Source organism: Henckelia pumila, chromosome 1, assembly GCF_033568475.1.
Source record: "Henckelia pumila isolate YLH828 chromosome 1, ASM3356847v2, whole genome shotgun sequence".
Lineage (NCBI taxonomy): Eukaryota > Viridiplantae > Streptophyta > Magnoliopsida > Lamiales > Gesneriaceae > Henckelia > Henckelia pumila.
This window is the reverse complement of record NC_133120.1, coordinates 120,679,698-120,697,664: the sequence shown is the minus strand read 5'-3', so window position 1 is coordinate 120,697,664 and position 17,967 is coordinate 120,679,698. Positions and strand designations below refer to the sequence as shown.

General features: G+C 37.1%; 1 protein-coding gene across 1 annotated transcript; it reads right to left on the bottom strand.

Annotated features, from left to right (window-relative positions):
• Nucleotides 1-2,307: 2,307 nt before the first annotated feature.
• On the bottom strand, nucleotides 2,308-6,543 carry LOC140875958 (protein NSP-INTERACTING KINASE 2). Its single transcript, XM_073279790.1, has 11 exons — nucleotides 6,231-6,543; nucleotides 5,783-5,912; nucleotides 5,606-5,677; nucleotides 5,353-5,496; nucleotides 5,103-5,174; nucleotides 4,962-5,021; nucleotides 4,680-4,777; nucleotides 4,103-4,252; nucleotides 3,663-4,004; nucleotides 3,214-3,593; nucleotides 2,308-3,123 (listed from the first exon to the last, which is right to left on the bottom strand). The coding sequence occupies exons 1-11, from the start codon at nucleotides 6,331-6,333 to the stop codon at nucleotides 2,803-2,805; spliced, it is 1,872 nt and encodes a 623-aa protein (XP_073135891.1). The 5' UTR covers nucleotides 6,334-6,543; the 3' UTR covers nucleotides 2,308-2,802.
• Between the last annotated feature and the right edge of the window lie 11,424 nt (nucleotides 6,544-17,967).

The window sequence follows — 17,967 nt, the reverse complement described above, 5'->3', positions numbered from 1 at the left end:
TCGATTAATAGTGTTAGTGAGAAGGGTTTGATGTTTTTTGGGATTGGGTTTCACCCCATCGGCTGTTAGTTTTGAAACCCTTTTTTAAAAAAAGAAAAGAAAAGAAACTGATCGTTGAGTGCTCTGCTCTGCTTTGAATGGAATGTGGGAGTTGATGAAGTATAATTCTTCCATTTCTTTTACTCTTGTTTGGCACAATATCCCAAGTTTTCTGTGATTTTCCAATCGATTAACAGTTTTAGTGAAAAGGGTTTGATTTTTTTGGGGATTGATGAAGGAAAATTGGATTATGATATATCCACTTGAAGTTATTTTCAAAGAGTTTCTGAAATTAGTATTAGGACAAGCATTGAATCGGGAACGATGATATTTGCATGGATTGAATTGGGTTTCACCCCATCGGCTGTTCGTTTTCTAACCCTCTTTTTAAAAACTGATCGTTGAGTGATCTGCTCTGCTTTGCATAGAATGTGGGAGTTGATGAAGTATAATTCTTCCATTTCTTTTACTCTTGTTTGGCACAACATCCCAAGTTTTCTGTGATTTTCCAATCGATTAACAGTGTTAGTGAAAAGGGTTTGATTTTTTTGGGGATTGATGAAGGGAAATTGGATTATGATATATCCACTTGAGTTATTTTCAAAAAATTTCTGAAATTAGTATTAGGACAAGCATTGAATCGGGATGGATGATATTTGCGTGGATTGAATTGGGTTTCACCCCATCGGCTTTTAGTTTTAAAACCTTTTTTTCAAAAAAAGAAAAGAAAAGAAAAGAAAAGAAACTGATCGTTGAGTGCTCTGCTTTGCATGGAATGTGGGAGTTGATGAAGTATAATTCTTCCATTTCTTTTACTCTTGTTTGGCACAATATCCCACGTTTTCTGTGATTTTCCAATCGATTAATAGTGTTAGTGAAAAGGGATTGATTTTTTTTGGGATTGATGAAGGAAAATTGGATTATGATGATATGCACTTGAATTATTTTCAAAGATTTTTTTACTGAAATTGATATTATGACAATGTTGCAGTGAAACAATCTTGCACTGAAGCAATCTAATCTTGGAGTCGAATCTTCTTTGAACAGAGTTAGAGAAACAAAAACTTCAGATGACTGATTTCATAAGCCAAATGCCCCCGAACGTAAGCCAACTTATTCTCACCAAGCTTCCGATAAAGGACGCTGTTAGAACCAGCATCCTTTCAAGAAGGTGGAGGAATAGTTGGGGGTGTTTGAAAGATCTTGTATTCGATGATAGTTGTGCAACTCTGGACCACAACCGACTAGTTGTGGAGAACCGCCTACTGAATTTCGTGACCTGCTTCCTACTGCTTCACAATGCTCCAATTAGCCTATTCTCGCTACGTACGGCTTATCTCGAAAACTCTCCACGAGTGCACCAATGGCTTCTTTTTCTGTCACGAAGAAAAGACGTCAAAGAAATCGTTATTGAACTAGGAAATGGCGATTGGTATAGGCTACCAACTTCTCTATTTTTTTGTGCAGAGCTGAGACGCTTAGAACTTGTACGATGCCAGCTGAAGACCCCACCCGAATTCGGAGGTTTTTTGAGGTTGAAGCAACTCAAGCTTCAACAAGTCATATCCCCTATGTTTGACGTGGAATATCTAATCTCACGTTGTCCGGTTCTACAAAGTTTGGAGTTTTCTTATTTTACAAATGTGCTGGATTTGGGTATGCCCTTTACAGGTGAAGCTGATTCTGAATTGTTGGAAGCAAAACTACCATCTCACTGCGTTTTTAACGATCTGAAGAATGTGGAGATGACTGACATTTTGTGTATGCCACGGGAACTCAATTTCATCAAGTTTCTGCTCAAGCACTCACCAGCCCTTCAACTATTTAGTGTTAAAGTGAGCCACTATGTGCCCGAGCGAAAGCTGGAAATTGCGGAAAGGATAACGAGCTATTACTGGGCTTCTGATGACACGCTGCTCACGATTGATTCTTAAACAAGAGACATGCTTTCTGAACATTTACATTTCCCATTAGTCTCTCGTCTTGACTGAAAATTTTGAATGAAAGTTGTAAAGAATGGGAGAAAGATTCCCAAACTCGGTACTGTCTGTTAACTAATAGACGTCAATCTGTTTTGGCATAGAAGTGTATATGAAAAGACTGCAATTCGTTTTAAAAAATATCATTGAATGATGGGTAAAAAATGTTTCTTCCTTTTATATTTATTTTGGTGGCTTATAATTTTATGAATCACATCCGTGAGTTTTAACTATATTTTGATCAATCTACCTGTAAAAGCTAGGCATTAGGATACCTGTTGAATTTTTATTGAAAACTAGATCATGTGCAGTGCTATTTTCTCGACCACAAAGATGTAGTCTTTTCACGAGGAAAAGATTATATTATTTTTTATATGTGTTCGGGCATTTGTTCGGCATTTGTTGTTAAGTAATTAGAAATTCAGGTTATCTTTCAAAGTTTATGTGTTGTTCTTCATTTTTCTCTGTATGCATAACTACAGTGTGATTTTTGATATGGTTTTGTGTTTTCCACCATCCGAAATATAGAATTGTTGAATAGGAATTATTTAGCTGAAAATTTCAAATGGAAAATGATTTTGATCAAGATCTGATAGCGGAATTATATACGTGTCTGATGTGAATTTCTGAAAGCTTATTAGATACAAGCAGGGCTAAATTGCAATTACCTGTTAATTTCACATAGTGAATATATAATACATTTTAATTTATTTCACAGAACTGGCCACTATCTGATCTGTAAATATATATATTTATCTATCCATATTCTTTTGCAATTGTATTTTCACCTTGGACCTGAGAGCTCCATTGCTTGGACAAGCAATGAAGAGTCATCAGTAAGATCAGAGTATCTTTCAGAGGAGGAGAATTCGTTGGCTCTGCATCTTGTTGCCTCGGCTTTTTGAGAAGCTTCCCATTTTTCTGCAAGACCATCTCCTTCCAGCATACGTACCACTTCAGACATTTTCGGTCGATGGCTCGGAAGGTATTGTGTACATAATAATGCTACTTGCACCATTTCTTCTAGCTCTATTCGATCGTAGTTGTTTCTAAGGTCTTTATCTACTAGCATGTCAAGTTTCTTTTCTTGATGAATTTTCTTCACCTGCTCATGATAATCGTTGTGATATTTTAGTTGGGGATAACAAGAAACTTGTCTAATGCACAATATCTAAGCAAAGTTTTCTGTGCTTACCCAATCAAGCATGGCTCCTTTCTGATTAGCTGCCTTGCCAAATTCCAGAGCCCTTTGACCAGTTATCAGCTCCAGCAGCAGAATCCCAAACCCGAAAACATCCGTCTTTTCTGAAGATTGACCTGTGGATAGATACTCGGGAGCTATGTGTCCTACTGTGCCGCGAACTGCTGTTGTGACATGTGAATCCCGGTGATCAAGAAGCTTCGCCAATCCGAAGTCACCAACCACTGCCTCACAGTAATCATCAAGCAGGATATTTGCTGCCTTCACATCTCTGTGAATTATCTTCGGATCACATTGCTCATGCAGGTATAACAAACCTCTAGCTGCTCCTAATGCTATTCTTTTCCGAGTACCCCAATCCAAAGATGGTTTGGCTACAAGTGAATGATTATTAGTACACTATCCTAACAATGATTTCAGCTCAGGATTTGACGAATCTTTACCTTTGAGACGCAAAGCAACGCTTCCATTGGACATGAAGGGATAAACCAGAAGTTTTTCTGTTGAAGTGATGCAGAATCCGTAGAGTCGAAGGAGGTTTCTATGAACAGCTAGGCTGATCATCTCAACCTCAGTCTGGAATTGGATCTCCCCACCGACGTTGTTCGCATCTTTGAGCCTTTTCACTGCTACAACCGTTCCGTCGTGGAGGTAACCTTTGTATACGTTTCCGAAACCACCTTTTCCAATAATGTTCTTACTGCAAAAATTATGAGTGGCAATCTGAAGTTCTCTGAACTGAAACCTTCTCAAGTTACCTTGGCACACTTCTTCGCGGTGTTGTTCTGAAATACAAAGAAACATATATAGCGTGTTTAGGATAACAAATTGGGGTAGTTGCTAGTAGTTTTTGTGATTTGTAGAATGGTTGTCATATATTCACCATTAACGTCGAAAAATATCTGCTTGCTGTGCTTATGTCTCCACCAGAGCAGGAACCCAAATCCAAGAATCAGTAAGCAGATGCATCCGAGGCTCGTCCCGAATGCCAAGGCTAGTCTGTGACTATTTGACCTTCCTGCTGGCTGAGGATCTATAATATGCAAACATAATATGTGATATTGATTTCACAGAATTTAATTTATGCATGCAGAAAATCTTTAATGGACCAGAGTCAAATAAGATCCAAGGCTTGATTACTATTATTTTTGGCACATCAACATCTATGATTTAGTATACTTAACTCTTGACATGCATTGGGAATAACATTTTGTAAATTATGATTTGCAAATAAATATGTTTGTTGAACGTATCAGAACATGATGAGTAGGGAGTCGAAGGCTATTGTCTTCGGAATAGCACAACTTGCCTGACCAAAATACCAAAAGAACTTGCACTTGAATGAATTTAAAAAGTTAAAACAATAACAAACTGTTTTCTTGCATTTAGAGGTGCAACTGAGAAAATATACGAGCAAATAGTTCTTAAATTAAAAATCATAGGTAGCTCTGGATTCTTACTTTGTGAATTATTTATCGGGAAAGACGGAGACATTGGCGTGGTTGCGTTGCAGTTCGGCTCTTTGCCTGTTGGGCATATAATCGGATTTCCTAAAACACTGTCAATACCCAAATCAAAAAAATGTAAATCGACCTTAGGACTAAATGGCTACCATAATTTTATTCATGACTTGGAATTGAAAAAGGAAAATTATATGAAGGTGGCCTACACTCAGCTGATAATGAAGATAAAAGGACACTGAGGAAGTGAAACTAAAGTTTACCAAATTTTGGTTAACTTACTTGAATGTTTTGGCAAGAAGTTTTGGCACTGGACCACTCAAATTATTGAATGACAAATCCCTGAAATAGTATAGATTGTTCGATGGAGAATCTTTAGGCGTAATAAAAATTAACCATAGTAAAAGGAGGCAGAAAACTTACAAAAATGTCAGCTGTGTCAAGTTCCCCAAAGCTAAAGGAATAGCTCCACTGAGATTATTATTGTTCAATCTCCTGTTTTCAAAAGAATAAATTAACCGACACGAATTAGGCCGACACCCCTGAATTCAAGCATAAATATTCAGAGCTGAGATTCAGGGGTGTCGATTTGATGATGTACTCAACATTATAACAGTGAATGATTTCCAATATGGCACTTATTTCTCATCTTACAAGGATTTTTGGGCCTTACAGGTATTGAAGTTTTTTCAGTTGAGATAATGAAGATGGGATTTCTCCGGTGAGCGAGTTATCCGAAAGATCAAGTTCTTGAAGTTTTGGTAGCTTTCCTAGTTCAAGAGGGATTGGCCCTGATATATTATTATCCTGCAACAACCTGTAAAAGCAAGTTAAATAAAACCAGCACTTAATATAAACTAGAACCAATATTCTTTCTGAGTTCTATTCGAAAATCAGAGGATTTGAAGTTTCCGCGGGGTACTTACACTTTGGTAAGGTGTGTCAAATTGCCAATACTGCGCGAAATGGTGCCGGATAAATTTTGGCTTGGGATTGATCTGATAAATCAGCATTCCAAATGTTTCAGACAAAAGACATGCGGAATTATGAAATTTTTCATGATTTTCGTGGGAAGTGATGTGACAAAATCCGATCGGGCTTACAGGGAAATGACTAGACTTTCATGTGAACATCCGACTATAGTCCAGCCGCAGGGATCAACAGCATTCTCATCGAAATTCAGAACTCCGTGGGGATCAATCAATGATTTCTTGATATCCATCAAAGCTTGCACTGTCAAATGTTTTCAGAAGGAATCATTTTTTAAATATATGCTGTCAAGTTCTACTATAACACGTCAATTGTTTCTTGAAGAATAACACAAGTACGTATGAACATCCAATAATCCAAAACATATCGATATAAACATCTAAACATATATATTGTCCATATCTAATAGTGGAATCCATTATTTTACCCCTCGTGCACTTCAACATAATTAGAAAATATGCTACTAACTAGCATAGTACTAGACATAGATGAAATTTGCATGAATTTCGAATTCAACGAGATGAATTCTCAGTTCAAAAGAGAGAATTTACACCACTTTACCTTCAAAATTCACCCCATTAGGAGTAAGCAAAGCAGTGGCACAAGCCCAGAAACTGAGCAAGACCATAATCAACAAAGCACCCTTTCCCCTCGTTATCTCCATCGAATTCGATGTTCAAGAAACCAGCAAACTAAGTTGTTTCAGCTTACTGATAATAAGCTAGCGGAAGTTGGTATTTCTTGTTTCAACTAAACTTCTTCTAAAACTGGAAAAACATGCATGTCACATGAGAACAGTACAGTTTCTGATTCATTTAGCCAAATACAAGAAGTACTTCACAGGCTAAAGTAGGGAAATACACAAGTTTTTGTAGTAAAAGTGAGGGGTAACATGGTGCCACTTGTCTACCAAAGCAGAAGAAAAGAATATATTTAAAGCAAGATTTTAAAATTTGCCCAATCTTGATATATTCAAAAGGTAATGGGGAAAAAAGGAAAATTCCTTCAATCATGCTTGTGTTTAGAGGTTTGTGTCACTGCCTTCTTTTATCTTTTTGCATATCATAGAATTTTAAAATGGAAAGGGATCTATTTGCTAACTGTGAAGCACTATAACCTAATTATATACTATATACAATATAAATATAAATATAGATATATACACACATAAATCTTTGTCAGAATTTTATAATATTTCCATTCCAACAAAGTGGTGCCATATTTTTAAATGAGAATCTTAGTCGTTACTTTTTATATGTATTTTTGAACTAATTCAATAGTCGAGAAACCATGTTATCTAGGTAATTAGCCACGTTAAGCGTTTTATGTACAATAAGTTTGTCTGAGAAGGTGTTGATAATGAGAATTGAACTCCGGATTATTGATCATATACTCATTTATATGTTTCATCAACTCAAGCACCTCTTCACGAACATGATGCAATTTGGCTTATGAATGACTTGATATATTCTTAAGGTAAATTTTATATTTAAACATCATAATGGAAATTTACAGATTTTTGTTTTTGTATGTTGGGAAAAAATATAATAGTTAGAAAAGAAGAACTCGTGATCCGACATAAAGGAAGTATAGAAGGTTATATATATTTGAAAAATGGTTTGCTAGTAAATGTGAAAAAAATCTGTATTTAAAAAAATGGTATGATTATAATTCTTGTCATTTAAAAATTAAAGCTAAGAAATTAAACAATTCTATAAATATGTTTATTACGCACAAAATAAGAAAAGATAAGAATAATTTGTAGGGCATGCTATTGGGATTTGCTTTGGATTTTCCCAAGTTTCATTAGATATGTCGGTATCGAAACATTCTGTGTGTTTGTCACCTACAACGATTTTGATTCATAATAATAATAATAATTATTATTATTATAATCATCATCATTATTATCATAAAATAATAAAATAATAATCATAAATTTTAATAAAAATTTATAAAATTCATGTTTAATAATATGAATTAAAATACAAAAAAACTCTTGTGAGACGATCTCACGGGTTAATTTTGTGAGAGGTATTTTTTTATGAGTTATCGATAAAAAAAATATTATTTTTTATGTCAAAAGTATTAATTTTTATTGTAAATATATATAGGATTGACTCGTCAAACGAATAAAAATTTGTGTGATGGTCTCACAAAAAACATACTCTACGTACGAGTCCTACGATGATTATCTTTGTAAAAATATTTCTACATATCAAATCATCTCTGTTATAGACTAACATATATATCAAATCATCTCTATTATAGAATAGTAAAAGTTTACTTAGCCCTACTTGTCTCACGGATAAAAATCTATGAGATTGTCTCACAATAAACTTACTCTACAAATGAGTCGTACAATAATTATCTATGTAAAAATATTTCTAACATATCAAATCATCTCTAGTAAAAGTTTACTTGTCCCTAATTTTAAGCTGAACAATGACTAAATGGAGTACACAACTTTAGAAAAATGATGGTATTTACTATAGAATATTTATTTTTCACACAAATAAATTAGCAAAATCTCATTTTTAAAAAAAATAGTAATTCATATATAGGAGAAAAAACTAGGGAGCGCACAATATGGATTTATCGAAAGGTAGGGATATAAACGAGCCAAACTGTTCGCGAGCTATTCGGAGCTCGGCTCGTGAAAAAACTCGTTTGGTCTCGTTCGTTAAGCTTATCGAGCCGAGCACGAGCTTAATTTTGAGCTCGATAATATTCACGAGCCGAGCTTGAGCTTAAGGATGTTCGGCTCGTTAGCTCGCGAACATGTTCGTTAATAAGCTAAGCTCAAAATATTCACGAGCCGAGCTTGAGCTTAAGGATGTTCGGCTCGTTAGCTCGCGAACATGTTCGTTAATAAGCTAGGAAGCTCGAGCTCGGCTCGTTTAGTGTGTTAGCTTCGGATTCATGCTTTAATAGAGGTTCAGTCTACATGTGGTTTATTAATCGAGCTGAATGAGTTTGATTCATGCAGAATTTTAGTGTGCACTACAAACAAGCTTGTTGTGCTTTGTCTTGTCTTCCATTTAGTGTTGGAATATAACTTAATTTGATGAACATATAAATTATATATGATTTTTCTGCTGAAACATTTCAAAACTATATTCTATATCTAAGTCGCGAAGATGCTTATTGTTTTTCGAAATTCTGGGCGAGTTAAGTTAGGAACTTGAAAATGTGATTAACATTAATGGCAATGTGTTTATTTGAATTTTGGGATAAATCGATTTGGAATCTCGATTTGGTGTTCAAATGAAAGTTATAGAAACACCAAAAAGTCACTTCTTGGAGACGTTTTTTTTTATTAAAATTATGTTTTTCATTTTTATTTTATTTAAGAAAAATTTAATTTTATTTTATAATTAAATTATAGAGATGTATTATATTGTATTTAGGCTTTACGAGTTTGAAAACGAGCTCGAACCCACTTAACGAGTCAGAATACGAACTTTCTAAATAAGCTAACGAGCCTGAAAACCAGCTCGTTTAACGAGCCTAAAAACCAGCTCGTTTAACAAGCCAAACTCGAGTCAGACTCGTTTAATAAGATAAATGAGCCGAGCCCGAGCCGACATATGTAGTAAACGATCCGAGCCAAGCTTTATGATAAAAGCTCGGTTTGGGCTCGGATACCAAACGAGCCGAGCCCGAGCCTAATATTGTTCGGTTCGTTTACATCCCTACCCGAGCCGAGCCCGAGCCTGAGCCTCGACATATACTTAACAAGCCGAGCCCGAGCCTAATACTTTTCGGCTCGTTTACATCCCTACCGAAAGGTCTCGTCCATTTTAATTTAAAATAAAAAAATAAAATTTTAACTTCCAATTTGAACTGCACACGTGCTGTATGTAAATAACGTATTGCAAGTTCTGAATCAGATCAAAATAAGTGTTTGAGATTAATTATGTAACAAAAAAAAGAATGAGTAATGTTCTACGAAATTAATTTTGTGCACCTTGCCCACAACGCTAGCGTACACACAATGGACGTAGTTTAATTAACGTACGCATTTTTTATATATACTTGAAATTGAGAAATATATATATTTAACTTTTGAAATGAAATGATAAATTGAAAGAAAATAATAGCATAGTTATTTTTAGATCGAAATATTTGAGTTAAATATAAGATGATATAAACATATTAAATCTCACCGTTCGTACCCAACTATAACATCAAAACTAATTCCACATGACAAAATAATCTCATATACTAGCTACTAGCTGGCATATTTATATGATTAACTGATATCAGTTTTTAAAATTTAATCCTTTTAAAAATAAAGCGATTTATGTCTTGTATAATAAGAATTCGTGCACAATATATATATTTTATTATATTATTAAAGAAGAGTACCACTTAGTAATCGAATTAAAATTAATTTAGTAAAATCAAAAACAAAATATCTAAAATATCCTTCAAAAAGTAAAAAAAAAAACAAAAAACAAAAAACAAAATCACTATTTCTATTTTAAACTTCATTTGATTTGAAACAAACATATGACATATGTATGCAATAAATAATATTTATATTTTAATCAGACATGCAAAACGTGTACAGACACGAATAATATATATATATATATATATATATATATATATATTGATGATGTCGGAATTTTATCTCGGGTTCGGTCTGGTTGAATGGATCCTCCAACTCCTTTATGAAGCAGGTTGTGTCGTGCACCACTTAGATCTGCACAAGCAACAACTAGGTCAAGGGGCGCCGAAAGTGTTTTTAGCGTGATCCCTCCGATGCCTAAGTCAGTGTCTTGAAGGCAGAGGGTATGATTAATTTGAAAACGAGAGTATGGGTGCGTGAATAATGAGAGTGAATGTGTGATGAATAGTGAATAGTAAGTAATGAATAATGAATACAACAATAACAATACCTGTATATATAGGGGAAAATAGTAAATTACTTAGTCGAATTATAACATGTCCTAGACTAGGACTCTTCATCCATTGGTCCCTTTGTAAGCTTATCTCTATCTCGTGAATATTTGAAAAGATCCAGGCTTATCTCATATATATCAGAGTCCTACTTGAACTCGAAAAGAATACTTGCGGCCCATTAGAAACAGCTTAGATCGGCCCATAATGACCAGCTCTGGTCAAAGTCCAACAAAGTCCAAACTGGGCTGGACCTTGACATGTTGGGCCATATCGGGTAGACCAATTATAAATGGGCTCAGGTTGAAATATTTTCTCGGGGTAACAATAGTAACTCCCTAACTGGTCTAAAAGAAGAATGAATTTAGACCAATAATGTAGACCTGACCCCGAACTACATGTTGTTGTAAAACGCGGCTCTCAGATCAATCACGATTGATACCCGGTGCAGCGGAAGTTTAAAATTTTGTTATGGAACAATTCCATAATGTGGGTATCAACCGTTCAACGATTAAATTATTAGTGTGTAAAATTCAAATAACAGTTATTAAATTTTACCTTCAATCTCGCAACGAGATTACTGGACACCAACAGATTTTATCTGCTCTTGTTGTCTCTCCCTGGAACCGATGAACTCCTTCAATCAGGTCCACGAACAGAGGTTTAATCCCTCTGATAGATTGCACTAGAAAATCTATCAGAAGTTTTCTGCGAAGAGAATAAACGAATCTGATTCGTTATTCCTTACTGCGATTCAAAATCACAGACCGGAAAATCTCGGGCAGAGTATGGGGAGGGTTCAGCCGAAACAATCTTTGAGAGGAACTAGGGTTTTCGATTTTTGCTCTCAAAATTATGACCTGTTGTGTGTAATTTCTGTACTGAAATAACTTATTTATAATGCAGGCCACTAACACCTTAGGGCCCATTAGTCATAAGCTGGGGCCCGACAAGCAAAGCCCGCTCGTTCAGAAATTAATATAAAATTCATCGTGACTCCGATTGATGAACTGATTTCACCAATGTGCACAGAAACCATTTCTGCACATTTTAAAGTCAAAATAAATTTTCCTGAATCCGAATTCAGTGGTTTCCAAAAATGTCCATCCCTATGTCATTTTAGGAAATCCTACTCCCTTACTCTTATTTAAGAAGTCCAACTCCTTAGTTCATTAAATCTAACTCTTTAAATTTAACTATCTCAACGGGGATTAAAACTCCATTACACTGTGTGACCCTCAATGGTTCAGGGATACAGCTAGCCGTGGGCTCACAACTCCTTGTGACTCGGAACAACACTTTCCGACTTGCCCAACGAATCATGGTAAAGCGCCTAGCAACATCGCCCCATGATTCCCTAGGTATCACTGATAGTGCCTACAAGAACCAGTAGATTTTGGTTAGCGTACAGTACGGTCCCTTCATCCATATATCCCGATCGAATCAACAACCATTGGTATATCGAGAGTCGCTCAAGATTCGATAACTATGCAATACATCTTGAAGATCAAATTAGTGACATCGCATGTGCTACTAAGAAACCATTTCTTAAATCACATCAAGTACTCTGGCCAGAGATTTGTCACACTAATATCTCCTCAGATCGCATAGGATATCCACACTCGCAAGTATGTGGTGAATCCTTGACAACAATGCATTGACTCCTATATGTGTCGTAACTGTACCCAATCTCGACACCTGATGACCCCCATAGAGTCGGTAAACGAGTCAAAGCACAGCACTAGCATATAGAGTCTCCATGATGTTTCAAGTCGTAAGGACTAATGGTGTACAACCAAAACCGCGGACTTTTCCACTCGATAAGTGATAACCACTTGGAAAGTCCGGATAGGGTAGTTCGATTATTCATCCTATGAATATCCATTTGCATGCTTCGAACATCTCTATGTTCCCTACCAATGAAACGTGGTACTCCGCATCGCAAATGCTAGTCTCAAACTCGAGCGATCCTTATCCTTATTATCGGACGGCTCAATCGACTAGGAACAGTTTAGAATATACAGTGACTATAAGATGTATTTCATGATAGACATCTCCATGTTCTACCACATCTTACATACACTATGGTATATTCAAGGTCTTTATTAAAACAACAATAGTATATCACAATATAACAATATGAAGTAATATAAAGTCATTGCCATTAATAAAAGTGTAAATAATATTAAACAAAAGATTGTTTATACAAAGAGTCATCAAAGCCCATAGCCACACAGTTGGCTCACTGGGCACCCACTCTTACAATCTCCCACTTGCCCTATAGCCAACTAGTCATACTACGTAGACCCATTGCTTCGCGATGTTTGTCAAACAATGGTCCTGGCAAGGGCTTAGTAAGTGGATCAGCGATATTGTCTGCAGAGGCCACTCGTTCGACAGTGATGTCTCCTCTTTCCACAATCTCCCGGATGATGTGGTATTTCCTCAGTACGTGTTTGGATCTTTGATGAGACCTTGGTTCCTTTGCTTGAGCAACGGCACCCGTGTTGTCGCAGTACACCGGGACTGGACCAACAAATTCAGGAATGACGCCCAACTCTTGGACGAAATTCCTCATCCAAACGGCCTCTTTAGCAGCAGCTGATGCTGCAATGTATTCAGCCTCAGTGGTGGAATCCGCTGTGGTGTCTTGCTTGGAACTCTTCCAAGAGACAGCACCGCCATTGAGCATGAATACAAATCCAGAGGTTGACTTCGAGTCATCCACGTCACTTTGGAAGCTAGAGTCGGTATAGCCTTCCAATTTGAGTTCTCGTCCTCCATAAACCATGAACATATTCTTAGTCCTTCGCAAGTACTTAAGAATGTCCTTCACGGCTTTCCAATGCATTTGACCAGGATTAGACTGATATCTGCTCGTGACACTCAGAGCAAATGCTACATCCGGTCTAGTAGATATCATCCCATACATGATACTACCTATAGCTGACGCATATGGTACATGTGTCATATTCTCTATCTCTGCATCAGTCTTGGGACACATAGACTTGGATAGAGAAACTCCATGACACATGGGTAGATGTCCTCTCTTGGACCCATCCATTGAAAACCGTTTCAATATGGTGTCGATGTAGGTTGATTGTGTGAGTCCTATCATTCTCTTAGATCTATCTCTATAGATCTGTATCCCAAGAATGTAGGATGCCTCACCCAAATCCTTCATCGAGAATCTACCTGATAACCATATCTTTGTTGACTGCAACATCCCTACGTCATTCCCAATGAGTAGGATGTCGTCAACATAAAGTACTAAGAATGTCACCGCATCCTTAACTACTTTCTTGTACACGCAAGGTTCCTCCGGGTTCTTGATGAAACCAAAATCTTTTATTGTTTCATCAAATTTCTGGTTCCAACTTCTTGATGCTTGTTTTAGACCATAAATTGATCTCTGAAGCTTGCATACCTTATGCTCGCTTCCCATGGATGTGAACCCTTCAGGCTGCTTCATATAGATTTCCTCCTTAATGTCTCCATTAAGAAAAGCAGTCTTCACATCCATTTGCCATATCTCATAGTCATACCATGCAGCTATGGCAATAAGGATTCTTATGGACTTGAACATAGCAACTGGTGAAAAGGTTTCATCATAGTCAACTCCTTGCCTTTGAGTATAACCTTTCGCCACCAATCGCGCCTTGTAGGTCAATACCTTACCATCAGGCCCAAGCTTTCTTTTGTAGATCCATTTACACCCTATTGGAACAATTCCATCGGGAGGATCTACCAAAGACCAAACTTGGTTTGTATGCATCGAATCCAATTCTGATTGCATAGCTTCAAGCCATAAATTCGAATCCGCATCAGAAATTGCTTCCTTGAAGTTTCTTGGATCACATCCAATGTCGGGTTCATCTTGATCCCCTTCAAGAAGAAGACCATATCGAATAGGAGGTCTAAAAGTCCTCTCGGATCTTCTAGGTTCAGGCGTGTCCAGCAATGGTTCCTGAGGTGTAGGATCGTTATTTTGTATTTCGGGTTCTTCTCGAACTTCTTCGAGTTCCATCATCTCGCCTTTCTTATCCAATAAGAACTCCTTCTCCAAGAAGGTGGCATTCCTAGAAACAAGCACCTTTGTTTCAGCAGGATAATAGAAATAATATCCGATTGAATTCTTCGGATACCCTACAAAATAACATAAGCTGGATCGACTATCCAACTTATCTCCCACTGTCCGCTTCACGTAAGCAGGACATCCCCAAATCCTCAAGTACGAATACTTAGGAGCTTTGCCATTCCATAACTCGTATGGTGTTTTGTCCACTGCTTTAGTGTGGACGTTGTTCAACAACAATACCGCCGTTTCAAGCGCATAGCCCCAAAACGAAGGTGGAAGCTCAGTGAAGCTCATCATGGATCGAACCATGTCCAACAAAGTTCGATTACGACGCTCCGATACACCATTCAGCTGTGGTGTCATAGGAGGAGTCCACTGAGAGAGAATCCCATTCTCTTTCAGATAGTCCAAAAACTCGGTACTCAAGTATTCTCCACCTCGATCCGATCGAAGTGCCTTAATACTTTTACCTAGCTTGTTTTCTACTTCAGCCTTGAATTCTTTGAACTTTTCAAATGCTTCAGACTTATATTTCATTAAATATAAATACCCATATCAGTAAAGGTAATGAAGTAGGTGTGGCCATGTTGAGTCCCAACTCTAAATGGACCACAAACATCTGTATGGATCAAATCCAACAGATTTTGACTACGCTCAGGTTTCCCCTTAAAAGGAGATTTAGTCATTTTCCCTTTTAGGCAGGATTCACAAGTAGGTAGAGAGTTAATATCAGACATATCAAACATGCCCTCTCCCACTAGCTTGTTCATCCTCCTTGAGGAAATATGACCTAGTCTAGCGTGCCAAAGGTTTGCCGGGTTTTGACTATCGATTTTCCTTTTGTTTGTTGTCGCCGGTTTATCAATATAATTTATTGGAACATCTTTTAGTTTTAAGTTGTATAGATCGTTTTCAAGTTGTCCATTTCCAATCAAACATTCATTCTTGTAAATATTGCAAATCCCATTCACAAAATTACAAGAATAACCATCTCTATCAAGCATAGAAATAGAAATAATGTTTTTAATTAAATCTGGCACAAATAAAACATCTCTCAACAATAATTTAAAACCATTCTGCAAAATCAAACAAACATCTCCCATGGCCGTAGCTTCAACTCTGGAACCATTCCCGAGCCTCAGCTGGGTCTCACCCATTCTAAGCCTGCGACTTCTTGTCATCACCTGCAAATCATTGCAAATGTGAGATCCACATCCGGTATCCAATACCCAAGAAGTTGTATTAAGTGACATGTTTATTTCGATATAGAACATACCCTTTGCAGTTCCTAACTGCTCAAGATACTCCTTGCAGTTGCGCTTCCAATGACCCGGCTTCTTGCAGTAATGGCAAACATCCTTGGATTTTCCATTGTTTGAAGCCTTTGTCTTCTGCTTCTTCTCGGGTTCCACTTTCTTGGGTGGGGCAGAACGTTTCTTGCCCTTCATACTTGGCCCCTTCTTAGCAGAAGATGAGGAGCCCACCAAGAAAGCTGGCTTATCCTTCTTAAGTGTGGATTCATATGTAACGAGCATATTGACCATCTCTTCAAGGGTGGCCTCTATCTTGTTCATATTAAAATTTATCACGAATCCATCAAATGAAGAAGGAAGAGATAGAAGCAGCAAGTCCACATTGAGTTCATGCTCCAACACCAAATCAAGGGTCGCTAACTTCTGTATGAGCCAAATCACTCGTACCCCATGATCACGGACCGAAGTCCCTTCACGCATGCGGCACGTCATCAACTCCTTAACAGTAGAGAACCTTTCAGCCCTCGACTGAGCCCCAAAAAGTTCCTTGAGTTGCGCGTGAATGTCAGCAGCATTCACCGTGTCCTCAAATCGCCTCTGGAGTTCATCAGACATCGAGGCTTGCATATAGCATTTGGTCTTGATGTCATGGTCCCACCATGCATCAAGCTTGGCCAATTCCTCCGGACTAACATCAGCTGGTGCTTCCTTCGGAGGTGCTTTCTCTAACACATAGAGCATTTTCTCCGAAGTTAAGACAATCTTCAACTTCCGGAACCATTCCGTATAGTTGGCGCCAGTCAGCTTGTTTTGTTCGAGGATCGAGAATAAAGGATTTCGCGAATTCATTGTATGAAATACTGAAAAGGAAAACAGACATATATCATTGATTGTTTAACAATTTACTAAGACATAAAATAGGCGAATTTAATTTTATGAATCTCACTCCCACTATTTTAACGATTTCACCACCCTCTAGTGAAAACGGGAAACTTTTTCCTTAGTGAGAACATGGAGTCCAATTGACAAACTTATGGTCCCGAATAATATCAGCCAACCATAATTCTCAAAAGGTAGAGCCCAATTGCTTCCAAAGCAACCCCCATGTATTTACCTCATGTCCAATAAGGGCCCAATAATATGACGCCGTTTAAAGTGACATGTCAAGATGACCCATCAATATTAAGTTGTGATGGACGGTCGCCATGTGGATCCCCCAATAATATGAGCCGATCCCATGGGAGTTCCACCCAACTTACAACATTTGTCGATCCAATGTACAGCTTTCCGACGGACGGGCCCCCCCAATAATATGAGCCGGACCGTATCCGCGGGTAGCATCACATACATTGACCGTTGATGGAAGGTAGGAACATTTAAACAATATTTAAATTTCCTTTATTTATCTTGATATAAATTTTAAATCATATTTAAAATGAGGGATTTTATTTATAAAAATATTTGTCTCATCATATTTAATTTATTGCATGCATTGCCGGATTCACGCAATTTATGTCTAAACATGCATACAATCATAATATCACATATTATATAGGATGATCGATTCCATTTCTAATTGACCCGTGGTTGCCAATCACGGGTCTTAGTCCAATCCTAGGTAATATGCAGTATGCAAATGCAATCCTATTACATATGCTTCCAATTTACATTTCTTCAGTCTTCATTGTCTGCTGGGCCCACCATCTTCAAATCTTGATCTCCCACTAAATCTAATGTATTTACAATAAATAACAATGACAAGTAGGGGATACATTTTTAGGGGGTGGGAACGGGCTATAAACCAAGCCCACTTTTATTACATATGACATTCATATCGGGCCATAAACCAGGCCCATTAATAAAACCAACAATAATAAAGACAAAATGTAAATTCCTAACATACACCTACAAAATTGGTCATGGCAATCGATCATCCTTATCCAATAACATTTAATTCAAAATTAATTTATTGGATAACATGCTGTGGCAATTCAAATTTAAACAAGATAAAATCATATTTTATATATAAAATCTCATTTCACATATAAAATCATATTTT